We start from the raw sequence: 14,408 nt of genomic DNA on the forward strand, positions 1-14,408 counted from the left end.
TACATCATACTGCAGTAGCTTGTTCACCTGAATACTTGGGATACAGAAGTACTTGGCTGTAAGTGGAATCAACTCCTAATTAAATGAAGGGAGAGGTCATTTTGGAGCCATTTACTAGTTCTGTGAAGACCAATGAGCGTCACCGATGAGATGACAACTCCCTAAAGGTATGTTGCTCCGGCCGGATGAGATGCACCTGCAACAAGACGCAGGAGCACAACATTAAACTCATCAGCAGAGGTTCAGAGCTCTGTGGGACTGCCGATTTTTTGCCTTTTAAAAAAGCAACGAAAATTGAACTTCTTTTTTAACTTGGTCGCACTACAACAGAACAGCAATCCTGGGTCCACTCCGTGCTAGGTAAGTGACAGCAACAGTTTAGTTTCAGATAACCCGCGTGTGCTGACAAGTTTCAGCACGCCTGCCTGCCTGTGTCTTCATGGCGCTGTGCACAAGTATTTAGACACGTTAGTCGGCTTTGCAGATCTGATAGTGACATTTAATCATTTTAGTTTTTTTTTTATAAGACTTGACTAGATAGTTCCCATCGGCCGCCACACTCTAACGTCACACAGCCTAAGGAGTTTGGAAGTGTATAATGTGGTGACATTGGGTCGCTGTGATATCTTTTTCTACCATTATGACATAAATCCATTATTTTAACGATACTTAACAATTTAACAAAAGAGTCCCAATAAGTGCATAAGGGGTTCTGCTCATTGACATGACTACGCTTCCTTCAGCTTAAGGCTTCTAGTCAAACCAGTTCTGTTGCAGTAATAATGACTTTCCCCTGTGCTGCTGCTGGATATCTTTGTTTCATGACAACGAGATTCAGATCATGTTCCCTCCAGTCTCTCCTTGTGACACCACTGGGGAGATTGCAATTTGCAGGTTTAAAGAAGTTTCACAAAAGCACATCATTTTTTTTTATTTTTTATATTTGAGCAGCGCAGCAGAGCAGATGGACCAGGTATCCAACCGGTCAATAGTGGGCAGTGATGATATAACAGATGAGTCAACATCTGTCAGGTGGAGCTCTGATGAAGAAGAGGTAAAAAAAAAACACTGTCCAGGTTAACATAAAGCTATTGCTGCTTGTATATGACATTTAGACCGTCATATAATTAACTTCATCATGCACTTGTAGTATAATTTATACTAAACTATGACACTGAACTCTTGTGGGTCAGATTCTCTCTCTCTCTCACACACACACACACACACACACACACACAGCATACACGTATTAATGTGAAAAGATGTCAGAATGATGGGTGGTGGGCGTGCGGTGACTTGAACCGACTAATCTCCAGTTTCAAGCCAAGTCCCTGCGGACTACACCATCATTTCACCATGCTTCACATCACACAAGTGGGATTGCTGTTGCCTCTCTGATGCAAAGCCCAAAATGCTGATTTCTAATAATAATGCTGTTCATCATCTGCTCAAACTCCCAGGAGATGTAACTCATTTTTCTATCTTATTTTGTATGTCTATTTTAACCTCTGGTCAGAATCAAACACAGCTTATCATTTGTTCTCGTTTCTATTACACAAAGACTAATTCATGTCTCAGTAGGCCTATCTGTAATGTTCCCATCTTCTCCACCAGAGCTATGAGCCTCAGGGACAGTGTCTCGCGGCACCTCAAGCTCCTCTACCGACCTACAAACAGAGGTTGGATGAATTTAGGAAGTTGTTCAAAGAACTGCCAGAGTCAGAGAGACTCATAGTGGGTGAGTTACAAAGACTGCTTCTCATAGTAATCTATTATATAGTATATAGTCTATACACAATAGTGTTCATCCATGATCCAAATATTGTTGTACAACAATTGTTTTATATTAGAGTTGATGATATTCTTTGCTGAGATTCAGTATAATAAATAAAAAAAAAAGATTTATTAATTCCTTGTAAAGTAGAATTGCCTCTGAAAAAAATATTTAGACTTACAAATGACAAAACTGAAAGAAATCCTTACAGGGTGATTCATATCCAAGACTCTGTTTTATAGCTATACTGTTGCATTAAATGGAAAATGCTCATGTTTAGTCACATGACCGTGTATTGTAACTCAACATGACACTGATAGCATAATTGGAAACCACAACGTGACTAGAATTTAAGATTAATTAAAAAGTATTTTTCCATTCAGCCCAAGATTATTTGTTCTGGGAGATGGGTCAATCCTAAATAGGATGGATAAGCACATAAAAAGCTAGGTCCAGACTAGTTTAATGATAGCCAGACAGATTATTTTAAAAGGATGGAAGAATGAAGGGGTGCCGTCAATCCAGTAGTGGGCTTGTGAGATGGCTAGGGTGGCGGTGTTTGAAAAAAAACCCCGTCATTTAAACGGTTTGCCAGAATGGATATCTATACTAGAAAATGGGGTTAAGTACCTGAGCTTTCTGGAGGGCTCCTAAGAAGCTTTGTGCTGGGGAGAGACGTGTATGATGGTATTGTCATTTATACACATGCTTTTATGGTTTATTTTCTATTTTGTTACTATTTTGTTGAATGGTCTTGAATATTGTGGTTACTGTGTCATCTTTTCTTAATTTTTGTCTGGGTGGGTGGTGATGATGAAAAGGGTGGGGGAGTGTTCATGTTGTGAGTTGTATGTTTTGTGTGTTGGTAAGAAATAAATGTGTTAATCACAAAAAAAGATCAGTTTTATCTAGATAACTAAACTGAATTATATATGAACTGAAAGAAGGTACATCACACTGTGGTTCCCACAACATTTTAATACAGTGATCTGTTTTATAAATATAGTGTCACAGAAACACCTCAGGCACACTCATTTGTAAGGATGGTTTGCCTGCAATATATTTTTCCTCAGACTACCCGTGTGCCCTCCAGCGGGACATCCTCCTTCAGGGACGCCTCTACCTCACAGAGAACTGGCTCTGTTTCTACAGCAATGTGTTTCGAGGAACGAAGGTAATGAGAGAGTGGAGGAGGATGTACAGCCTAGAAGCACACTGTTTACATTCATGTATCTGCAAATGTGTGGATAAAGCAACATTTAGTGCAAGATTATAAGTTCATATAGCTAACGCTTTGCATTATTTTCCTTTTTAATATACATCTCTAATAATGATGGTTCTATTTACTTTAGTCTAAACAGTGTGCAGAATTTTAAAGGGAAAAATCCACCCTAAAGCATAGATTAAATGTAAACAGTTGTAAGTTGTAAGAAAACTTGCATTTCTGAGCCCCTTTTTGTTGCTTTGTTGTGTTTTTGTTATTACCACAGTGGTGATGATAAAAATATAGAGAAATCTAAATGTTGAATGTTTTCAGCAATACAAAATATTATCCATAAATATCAGATTTTGGTGTCAGTTCCTAAAATACAAACGGCAAGAAATTCAAGTTTGCAATCATGGGCAACATATGAACAACTGCCAAGCTACAACACTAAAAAATAACAAGGAAGACACAATAATTGCAACACTTACGGCAGTTCCAGTCTGCTCTGAGCAGGAAGTTCACAAGAACCAAGTTCGCCTCTTGGGAGTTGCTAAAAGTCATAAGATGTCATCACAAAAATAACTCCTGAGGGGAGGAGGATCTATCTGAGGATGTAATGGTATCCAAGGGTGGGTTTTTTTTTTTCTTTAGCATTCTTTGATAAGCATGTGTGTACTAACTACTGTAATCTTTCACCTTTTTAATAGATTACACTGACTCTTAAAGACCTCATTACTATGACCAGAGAGAAAACGGCTCGTCTGATTCCCAATGCCATCCAGGTCTGCACGAGCACTGAGAAGGTAAAATGTGTTAGAAGAGAACAGAGTTTATTTTACATTAAATTAACACAATCGATTACTGTATATCTCTCTTTATATCTTCACCTGCAGTTCTTCTTCACTTCCTTCACGGCAAGAGAGAAAAGTTACCAAGGTGTTTTCCGCATGTGGCAAAACACACTGTTGGACAAGGTATGGCCCTCCTCCACGTATCTGCTGTTACCTTCTACAGTCTCCTAATACAGACACTCATCAGTACAATGTTCAAACTCCATGTGGAAGGAGCAACAGCTGCTCATGCAGATCCAACAATAGTCCTGGTTTCATACCTAGTCATTTGTATCACAAACACTGTCAACACACAGACACAGACACACTTGTACAATTACTTTCCAGCTGTGACTAAATGCCTCCCAGAGCACCAGACTTTGCCCCATTTTGCAGCACTTATCTGAGCGGTCCAGAGTACATACTGCCCTGTCTTTCTATGAGGTTATTAGTGCTGCTCTGCTATCGCATGCAGGCTAAAGATCTGCACACAGCAGCACAGCAGGGTTTGCATTATATTAAGTTACATACCTTTAGCTGACATACAATAAGTGCATTCAACCATGAAGATACCACCCCAAGAGTCCAACAGACACACTCGTTTAATTGTTCCACTACTGTGAGGTGCTGTGTTTTGAAATAATTTGCCCAGATGCATGTAAGGAGTTTAAAAGTAAACCCACCACAGCTCATCCACCTTGTTGTGTTCACCAAACACTTTGCTCTGTAAAAGTGAGCATAATAAACAATAAACCAGAAAAGTCTAGTTTAAAAAATTGCAGGCGCAAACACTGTACGGGTTGAAATGTATTTAAAGAATAAGTGCCTGTGAGATGTTGTACAGGAGTTGAAGTTAAAACAGTTTTGAAGCCTCTGTTAAAGTGTAATTGCTGAAAACGTTTGATGCAATTGTAAGCACCATGGGCAGTTGAATTGGATTCCAGTCACTAACAATGAAAACTACGACGTAGAAAGGTAACGACATGAACACATTGCATGGCCATTGCGACAAAATATAGTATCAAAAACGGGGTTTGATTTCATGAAACTTGTGAAGATTACTATATTATTATTATTATTATTATTATTATTATTATTATTATTATTATTATAAACAATGAGTTAAAAGGGTCGGTTGATGTGTAGGCTACAGGCACTATGGCAGCCTACCCGCGGGGGTGAGAGTCTGCTGGGATCTGGAGCACAAACACCTGTAGACCTATTATACAAACATCGCCGTCAAGATTGACCTCTGGCGCATCAGACAGTTTGTTAACACAGTCGTGGCCATGACGGCTGATTTACATTCTACGAGCTGACTCGAAGCTGAAACTATTAACGGAAACACGTCATAGCAAAGGAGTTTGTCTGGTCGTCTGAACCGTCGATGGACTAGGACTTTCGACTGCTACAAAGATCTTTTATTTGCCTTTTATCACGGAGTAAATCTGGGCGGCGCGTCTTTACGCCCAAACTCGCTCAAATCTACTAGGACTTCCTGAATGTGCGTCCAGGTTACAGATCACTGTCTGACAGCCAGTTCAAGCTAACAGCTGCGGCGAAATGTCCTCTGACAAGTAAGTAAAATCTGTGTGAATGGATCTTAAACTTTCTCTTGGTTTTTAGATGCGCTAAACCATATGTGCTTCCATATGGCAAAACGCGTTAATTTCCCGTCGGAATAAACAAGCCTACAATAACAGACCAGGTTTATTACGTTATCACTCCGCCATATGGAAACGCATATCTTGTTTTTGTAATTTTCTAAGACTGACCTTCTGTTGGTTGTCAACACAAAAGTATAAGATGACTATCCCAGCGGTCGAGAGAGAATATAAGGTTTATAGGTTGTTTGTCACCCATGGAGATAAGACTGTAAATATTACTGCATGGAGGCTAAATGTTTGTGGTCACCTGCAACTATTTCAAACTCTTAGTCAATATGAGTTTATATGGTTTATATCTGTCAAAGCAGAGTCCTTATTGTGCAAGAGGAAGAGAGATCCTCTCTACGGGAGCTAGTTTCCTAACAAGCCTTTGCTGTCGATGTTTCCATGTCTTTGTGACCTCTCTTTTGATTACCACTTTCAGCCTCTGACCAGCTTGGAGTTGTGGCAGATAATTAAACAGCATTATGGGCATGACCTGGGCCTGAGCCATGAAGACATGGAGAGCTTACAGTTATCAGCAGAACCAAGCAAGCAGACCATGTAAGCCCCCTCCCACCTGCATGTCCATCCTTGTATCCAAACACAATGTGCTGTAATTTGATACCACCTGACTGTCTGTCCGCAGCCTGACAGCGAGGCCTGGTGGCGATGAGGGTCTACGGAGGCTCGAGCGCCCGCCTTCCCTTCACCTCCCTGGGATGGAACATGGGCCTTTAGAGACCTCCACTCCTCAAGGGGAGGACTTGCCTTCCCCTCTCGGCTCACAGACCTCTTCTAACGCGGTATTAAAATGTTTTCCTTTATTGTGTGATCTGTGCATGTCTGAATCCTTTCACACCTCATTTTTTGGTCTCGCCCTCCAGCAAGAAGACTCTCGCAGCACCCTGTCTCAGCGGCGCAGCCCTGCTCCCTCGCTGGACCGCCTTGCCCCAGAACGGATTTCCAAGCACTCTTCGTTTTCTCTTGACCTGAACGCCAACAAGAACAACATGTCTGAGCAGAGCGGTTCAGAAAGCATCGAGGACGGTAAGTTAGAGGAGGCACTGGAGGATGCCTGAGCTTATGTTTTGTATTTTTGTGGTTTAATATTTTCCTCTATGTCAAAACCTGTTGCTTCATCAGTGGAGGAGCGAGTGGGTTTGTCCCAGGTGCACGGTCGACTTTATCTAAACAAGGTGTTCCACATCAGCGCCAGCAAGATGTTTGAGCTGCTCTTCACCGACTCCAGCTTCATCCGCAGGTTCATGAACGTCAGGAAGACAACCAGTAAGTAATAAACCTTCATCTGTTGCCTCTTATATGTTTGTAACAGTGTTTATTTTTATGATCCCTGATAAAATAAATTAATACAATTATGTACAGTCATTCCGGAACTTATTTATCCACCAGTTATATCTAATAAAAGCTTTCACGTGAAATATTCAAGTTGCCCTTTGTGTTATCAGACGCCAGCTTTACTGCTTGGCAAAAAGACGATGTGGGAAACATGAAGAGGAGTCTGAACTACACAATTTCCATCAGCAACCCTCTGGTTGGCAAGTTCTCCACTGCTACAGAGAACCAGGTGTGTGTGTGTGTGTGTGTGTGTGTGTGTGTGTGTGTGTGTGTGTGTGTGTGTGTGTGTGTGTGTGTGTGTGTGTGTGTGTGTGTGTGTGTGTGTGTGTGTGTGTGTGTGTGTGTGTGTGTGTGTGTGTGTGTGTCTCTGAATGGATGCATTACTGTGCATTTGTACTCTTAATTTATGTCACAGATACTGTACAAAGAATCCAGAGAAGGTCAGTATTACGTCATGGACTCCGAGGTGTACACTCACGACGTTCCCTATCATGATTACTTCTACACTCAAAACCGGTACTACATTATAGGTAACTCAAAGCGGAAGTGTCGACTAAGGTAAGATATTACAATTATATCAGTTTGGCTTATAACACAAATATTAAGTGACTGCCATTAAAAATCTCCGTTGTGCTGCCAGGGTCTATACCGATGTGAAATACAAGAAGCAGCCATGGGGCCTGGTCAAGTCCTTCATCACCAAAAACTCCTGGAGTGGCATACAAGATTATTTCAGACAGCTGGGTAAGAAGAAAGCCGTGTTTGCACAGTTTAGAGGCAGAAAAGAGCACCTCCCTTTTATCTTTCCTTAGCTTGTGGTTTATGTTATTTATGATCTGATGGGAACGGTTTCCTCCAACACACATCAGGCTCTATATCAGTGAATCATTTCACAGCTGCATTTGCAAGGAAGGAGAACAGGATTATAATGAACAATCTGGCCTGCATCAGTTATCAGCCTTTTAAGTTTAGTTTATTTTCTATTTTGCACAATTTAAAATGACAAATATGACAAATAAAACAAACATAACATAGTGTACACTGCATGGAAAGGGCAGAAAACCCAAAGGGCTTATTTGAAGCCTCTACCTAATTTTTTTTTTTTTTTGCAATTTCACAATATTACAAACATAAAATTATCATACAGAAAATATTGACTAGATAATAATGGTGAAAATAATAAATAAATAAATAAATAATAAAAAAAATAAAATAATTTTATATATATATATATATATGAAATAAGAACAACAATACCAAAATAAAGTGCACTGAGTTTGAGCAGGAAACCATAATATAAATGTAAAGTTTTTCCACTGTAAAACTTAATGTAGTACTTGAATCAGTTAGTGTCTAAATACACAGACACTTTCAGGACATGGTGTTTTTACTGTCTTAACCCCTCTCATTCTTCCCCATATATGACTTTGTGGCCCTGTGATGACTGTACAGAGGCAGAACTGCTGGAGGAGGAAGCGGAGCTGAATCAAGCAGGTGGAGACTCTGGGAAGATGGGTGGGCTTCGGAGGAGGAGGCGGACTTATAGCCGGACTCTGCCAGAGCACATGAAGCCCAACAAGCAGTACGGGCAAGACCCCGAACAGCACAGAGATGGCAACATGGGTACATGACGTTATACTGTATATAATGGCTTTAAAGGAAGGAATAGATTTGTGGTCTGTCGGTTAAATGTAAAGCTACAGCCAGGAGACAGTTAGTTTAGCATAAAGCTTGGTAGCAGGGGGAAACTTAAGCTCACTAATTAACAAAATATATTCTGTTTGTATAAAGACTATACGTTGTGTTTTTATAGGGTGTTTATGCTTGGAAGTATCAACTTTCTGGAGTTACCATGAGGTTGCTAGGAAGTAATTGTGCCCAGCCAAGAAATAGTCCAGCACTGAAACTATAACGTGTTGTTTTTAATACCTCAGTTTTTGTACAGAACAAAAAAGACATAGTGTTAGCAAACTTTTGTGGTGCTGGTAGGCAAATTTTGTTACCTTCGAACAAAACCAGGCTAGCCATTCCCCCACCTCCCCATTTCCCTCCAGTCTTTATGCTAAGCTAAACTAAGCGACTCCTGGCAACAGCTTCATATTTAATGACCAGATTAGAGTGTATCGAACTTCTTATTTAACTTCCGTATGCCAATTTTGAACTAAAATGACAAACTATATATTTTTAAGGCTGCGTGGTTGTGAACAATTTACCATTTTTTTTTCAAATAACTTAAGTATTTAGTGATGCCAAAAGTGTTTGAATGAGTTGTTAGTCTACAATTTTCCTTTTAACATCGCAAGCATGTACATTTTAAACCTTGTTACACATTTCCTTAATTTGACTGAAGTAAACTACATGTGTGTGGCCTTCAGCCCTTTCAAAAACGACCAAAACATTTAAATGGAGACTGTAGTGCATCAAACATCCAATTGCTCTGCACTCTGAGAATTTCTTGCTATATAGATGAGTGGAGTTATGTTACTGTCTCATTGGGTTGCACCCTTGACAAACCCACAAAACGGGAGCATTTATATCTCAGGGCATTGCAAAATGTTGCACATTATTGGGAGGAAATATCTAGCAAATGTTGCAAAACAGTGCAAAACTTCACATTGACCGCAACCCAGTTTTTTTTAAAAATCTATAATTTATTGATCCGTCCTGCTGTGTTTCAGGCCCCATAGAAATGAACGACCTGCACAGATGGAACACCACGACAATAGTGGCTGGGATGAGTGTGATGTACGTTAACAACCCGGAAACACCCCTGTTGTGTGTGCGTGCGTGTGTGTGCGTGCGTGTGTGTGCGTGTGTGTGTGTTCGTGTGTTCGTTCTCTCTTGTGTCACTGTATTCACCACTGGTCAAAATAAACTTGGTGCTTTTTGTCTCTTTCAGTTTGCTGATTCTGACAGTGATGAATCTGGGTCTGTTTTTCAAGTTGTGGGCCATGGAGGATGTAGTCCACCGCATGTACCTGAGCACAAAGCATCGGCTGAAGGAGCAGAGTCAGGCTAGGTCGGATAACTTTCTGTTCCTTTGCCAAATGCATATTTCTTTGTATTTCCCCCCTTGATTAATCAGCTGTCATAGACAGTTTGTTTCCATGATCACCCAGGAAGCAGAAGTGTTGGTGTGGGTGGAGAGGTGGAAGGGGTCAGTCTTCATTTTTCTTTTGCCAGTGGCATATAAGCAGCCCACATAAAGAGAGCTGTTGTTTTAATGACTCGGTCTGCCTTAAGGCAGCTACACACCGGGCTGATAATCGGCCACTGGACAGTCTGACGAGGTCAGTGACTCGAGTCTGTTCGGTGTGTTTCGTGCCGTCATCTGTTGGAGGAGCTGTCGGCCTTCATTTTCGCCGACCTGACATGCTCACCCGGAAATGGCAAGTGGGATGAGCGTGACTAAGCCTCTCAAAATCTGACGAAAATCTTTTAAACTGACCTTTGTTGATCTGAAATGAAGACCGATTCAGCAACTGCGTGGCCTATTTCTCGCTTAAAGCGTTAACTCTCGCCAAAATGCAACCTAGGGTCTTTTTGTGAATGTACCCGAGTCAAACTTTCGTTTAAAAGCATATTTAGGACGGAATCGCCACTTTTAAGATTTACTGTATTTTCGTTTTTCGGTCAAATGGCAGAGTGCTAGGGGCATTTTTATGCTAGCCTCAAAATATCTATTATTAAAACACTACGAAGGCTCGACACAACATGAAACTTTGCTCGAAGTATCACCGGGGGCTCTACACCTTAACGAAAGCATTGACAACATTGTTTGTGTACCCAGAGTTTACTAAAAAAGGTTTTGAACAACTTACCGTAGGTCTTGTTGTTTCTGGCCGCTACCACCTCGGCAGTCATAACGAGTCGATATCTGAATGCGAATGAACGGACTCCATATGAGGCTCCTTTTTCAACTACGAGGTCAATGTTGTTTTTCAATAACGACAAAACAGGAAATAATCTGTGCATTTTTATGGAACTAAGCTTTAGGAGCTTTCCATCTTTACTCTCCTCCCTGTTATGTTGCATTCGGAAATCGATTGTTTTTGACTGATAAAATGGCTGTGCAGGAAACAAGACCTATGGTGAGTTGTTCAAAACTTCTTTTTAGTAAACTCTGGGTACACAAACAATGTTCTCAATGCTTTTGTTAAAGTGTAGAGCCCCTGGTGATACTTCGAGCAAAGTTTCATGTTGTGTCGAGCCTTCTTAGTGTTTTAAAAATAGCTATTTTGAGGCTAGCATAAAAGTGCCCCTAGCACTCCCATTCAAAAGGCCATTTGACCGAAAATACGATAAATCTTAAAAGTGGCAATTCCATCCTAAATATGCTTTTAAACGAAAGTTTGACTCTGGTACATTCACAAAAAGACCCTAGGTTACATTTTGGCGAGAGTTACGCTTTAAGCGAGAAATAGGCTATGCCTAGTTGCTGAATCTGTCTTCAGATTCAGCAACTGCATACTGGCAAGCAACTGGAAGCAGCAGCCAGACCCACGTGACGCTTTTGTCCAATCAGCTGCCGGTTTTAATTTTTTGGGCGACAATACAGATTAGCGCCGCCTGCTGTTATGGAGACATATTACGTCTCGTCGCTTTGGTGTGTTCCGAGGCACTTTTTTGACCAATTTGGGGTCAACCGTCTGGTCGGCCTTTAGTAACTGTGGTTATGTAAGTGACATTGTGCATTGCATCTGTGCTCCTCCACTCTTAGCCCTCTTCTTACATGTCCTTCACTTAGTTTCTGCCACTGTTCTTGTCTTCTGCTACCTTTTTTTTATGTAGATAATGTGAATATGGTATTTTGCACATAAGAAGAATCACTTTCTTTCTGTTTAGCAGCTTGGCCTCTGAATATGGGCCCAAACAGAGACCATGGTTTAGAGAGGATGCACAGCTGTTAAAAACTGTACTGCAGGACTCCATCAACCTTTTAGATCAGGTAGGACAAGCTGGGAATGCACTACATAAATTAAAAGTATGATTGTTGCTCCAATGTGGCCATTATTGTGAAGATTCTGCATTGCTTTGTGCAAAGTAGACCAATTCATTATAGACTTTTGACACGTTATCTTGTAGTAAGAAAGCAGAGACATGCAGCTGTCTTTATTTATTTGTTTATTTTACAACCAGCAGAAGTCTATAACATAAATTCATAGCTGTCTTGTAATTCAACTTTTAAAACCTAAAGCAGGTGTTCTAGCTGCTGAGTCAGTTCTTCTTCTCCTCACAGCTTCACAGCTCTCTGGTGGTGCTGCAGCAGAACTTTGCTTTGGCCAATCACACAGCAGAACCATAGTGATGCTCGACACATGGCGACTACAGAGGGCCTGTCCCGGCCCTGTGGAGGAACAAAAAAACTGCAGTAGTGAACTGCCTCTGAGGAAATCCCTGGGATGCAGTGACGTTGCCATGAAGATGTCCCCAGACCCCTGACATGCCATGTGTTGCCAGGGGTTACACATCCCAAAGCCTGTGCCGGGGCATCAGGTGCTATATATATATATATATATATTTAAAAAAAAGCTGTGTACTGACTGCTACGAGGACAAAGTTGCATCAGAGTCAGACACGCATCGAGCAGCAGGTTTAGATTTCTGTAGGGTGCTATTGTCAGCTCACTTGGTTGGCTTCTTTTTCACTCTTTCCTTTAATTGGATTTCAGAGCCTCATGCCACACCAAGTGAGCTATTGGAAATACTTTTATTTTTGTTTTATTCCAGGGATGTGAATCAATATGATTTAAAACTATATTCTCTATTTACATTTTTGCACAGATTTTAATTTTTGCACAAGTGCCTTTTACATTGACTGTGATATTTTTTGGGATTTTTATTTTTTTCAATAAAAAATTGTAGAATCAGTGACTCAAATTTAAAGGTCTGTCCTCCTCTTTTGGAGTCATGATAAGGCGTCTTTTTTTTTCTATATGTAAACTGCATGAGTGACTGCAACATTAAATTTACAAATCGCAAATAGAAAAATAACCTGCATTTTAAAATACTGTATGAGCCAAATCTGGTGTACAGAAGATACTGCTGATGTGCCTTGTTTTTTTTTTGTTTTTTTTCAAACCACATTCAATACATATTTGATTAATTTTCCTCATTCACCTGTACATGTTTAATCACAGTTTTTTATGTACTTTCTTTTTTCTTTTTTTCTACACTGAACCAAGTTTAAAAAATAATGATTTGGTGTATTTTTAAATATGTGTAGGGTCAATGAGACTATCAGGTTATCTATACCATGCTCTCGCACTGTCAACACTACATACAAGTTTGTTCTATGATTTCCAAGTAGGCATGAACACTCTTTTTCTTTTTAATCAAATTGTTAGTGATAACAACACTAATACCGTGAACCTTGTTTGATGTTTACAGTGTTGCCATTACCCTTGTCTGTGTGCATAATTTTGTTCAGCTGTTCTAACTTTGAACCACTTCTGCAAGTGACCACTTTTGCAATGTGTCCACGTTTAAACTTGGTTGCTGTTTTGTACATTTTAAGCCGTACTGAAATTCACTGTTAAAATAAACAAGGTTTCTTGCCCGAATCATTACCTATGCTGCCAACATTTCTAAGGTACAATATATTAGAGCCGCAAACAATTATTTTCTTGAATTATTGTCTATACAAAATGTCATATTTTATAAATGTCAAAATGAAATGGTGAAAAATGTTATTCACAGCAGCTGACATATTTTAATCTCTTATTTTGTTCGAAAAACCCCAAAACATTCAGTTTAATATCATCGGAAACCAGCAAATAGTAAAAATTTCGAAACTGTAACCACTGAATTTGAGCCATTTTTACTTAAAGATACTAAGTATTAAATTATCAAAATACAGACTACAGAGAGAAACTACAGGCTGAAAACAAGGTCATAATTATACATCAGCTATTAAATAGTTATATGGTTCTTTTGCTGGGAATTAACTTTTCTGAGCTGAACTGACAAAGTGATATAACAATTACTCTGAGTCTGACTGGACTAAGAGCAGGCTACTATAATGTATCCCATTAAGTTACTGTTTTTTTGTTTGTTTTGTAGATGATGTTGGGACCGTTACACAGACCGTACTGCACACTATGCTGCTATTTGAAACCGAAGCAAAATGTGTCTTGTTCCTTTGTCAAAGCTTAAAGACTATCCAGACCGTCTTTAATTATTGACCAGTAGCCTGTCCTTATTTACTCCTAGAGGATATTTTATATACCTTTAATTGTATCCATAGGACATAGCCTATAGCAATTATAGCGTATCTGCAGTAAGATTACAATTTACATTGAAATGACACTGTTTCCTGTTGTATACTGATATCCCTATAGGGACTTCATACACTTTTATTGTAATATCCAGTGGTTCAAAGAAACTAAGTATATTTACTCAAGTAGCCTACTGTTTTGAGGCACTTGTACTTAAGAATTGTAATTTTATAATATGCGTTACCATAGACTGTAAACAAAATAAGAGTTACATACATGCACGTATAAAAAGGTTACATGGCTGTCCTGTAAGAACGTGGTAGGCTACCATAGACAACGTTAGTGTTAATCCATGACATAAACGTGTCCTGGGCGG

At 39.8% G+C, this 14,408-nt stretch overlaps 1 protein-coding gene across 2 annotated transcripts; it reads left to right on the forward strand.

Annotated features, from left to right (window-relative positions):
- Nucleotides 1-184: 184 nt before the first annotated feature.
- Nucleotides 185-13,384, forward strand: gramd1c (GRAM domain containing 1c). 2 transcript variants are annotated; one of them, XM_078280327.1, is made up of 18 exons: nucleotides 190-360; nucleotides 952-1,054; nucleotides 1,615-1,738; nucleotides 2,848-2,948; nucleotides 3,689-3,784; nucleotides 3,875-3,955; nucleotides 5,903-6,021; nucleotides 6,107-6,263; nucleotides 6,345-6,507; nucleotides 6,604-6,747; nucleotides 6,927-7,045; nucleotides 7,232-7,374; nucleotides 7,457-7,560; nucleotides 8,269-8,439; nucleotides 9,495-9,561; nucleotides 9,716-9,835; nucleotides 11,662-11,764; nucleotides 12,056-13,384. In XM_078280327.1, exons 2-18 carry the CDS (start codon nucleotides 965-967, stop codon nucleotides 12,119-12,121), a joined length of 1,968 nt encoding a protein of 655 aa, XP_078136453.1. In that variant the 5' UTR covers nucleotides 190-360; nucleotides 952-964; the 3' UTR covers nucleotides 12,122-13,384. The 2 variants fall into 2 exon arrangements, 1 of the variants encoding a protein (XP_078136453.1); XR_013503793.1 differs by lacking the exons at nucleotides 9,495-9,561; nucleotides 12,056-13,384 and having other exon boundaries at nucleotides 185-360; nucleotides 11,665-11,755.
- Nucleotides 13,385-14,408: the final 1,024 nt, after the last annotated feature.

The sequence above is a fragment of the Sander vitreus genome, chromosome 22 (assembly GCF_031162955.1).
Source record: "Sander vitreus isolate 19-12246 chromosome 22, sanVit1, whole genome shotgun sequence".
Lineage (NCBI taxonomy): Eukaryota > Metazoa > Chordata > Actinopteri > Perciformes > Percidae > Sander > Sander vitreus.

Bases quoted from the DNA above. Each gene is read 5' to 3' on its own strand.
- gramd1c (XM_078280327.1), top strand. From the start codon at position 965: ATGGACCAGGTATCCAACCGGTCAATAGTGGGCAGTGATGATATAACA. The intron at 3,785-3,874 runs GTAAAATGTGTT...CTTCACCTGCAG, and splicing joins TCTGCACGAGCACTGAGAAG to TTCTTCTTCACTTCCTTCAC. The intron at 7,046-7,231 runs GTGTGTGTGTGT...TTTATGTCACAG, and splicing joins CCACTGCTACAGAGAACCAG to ATACTGTACAAAGAATCCAG.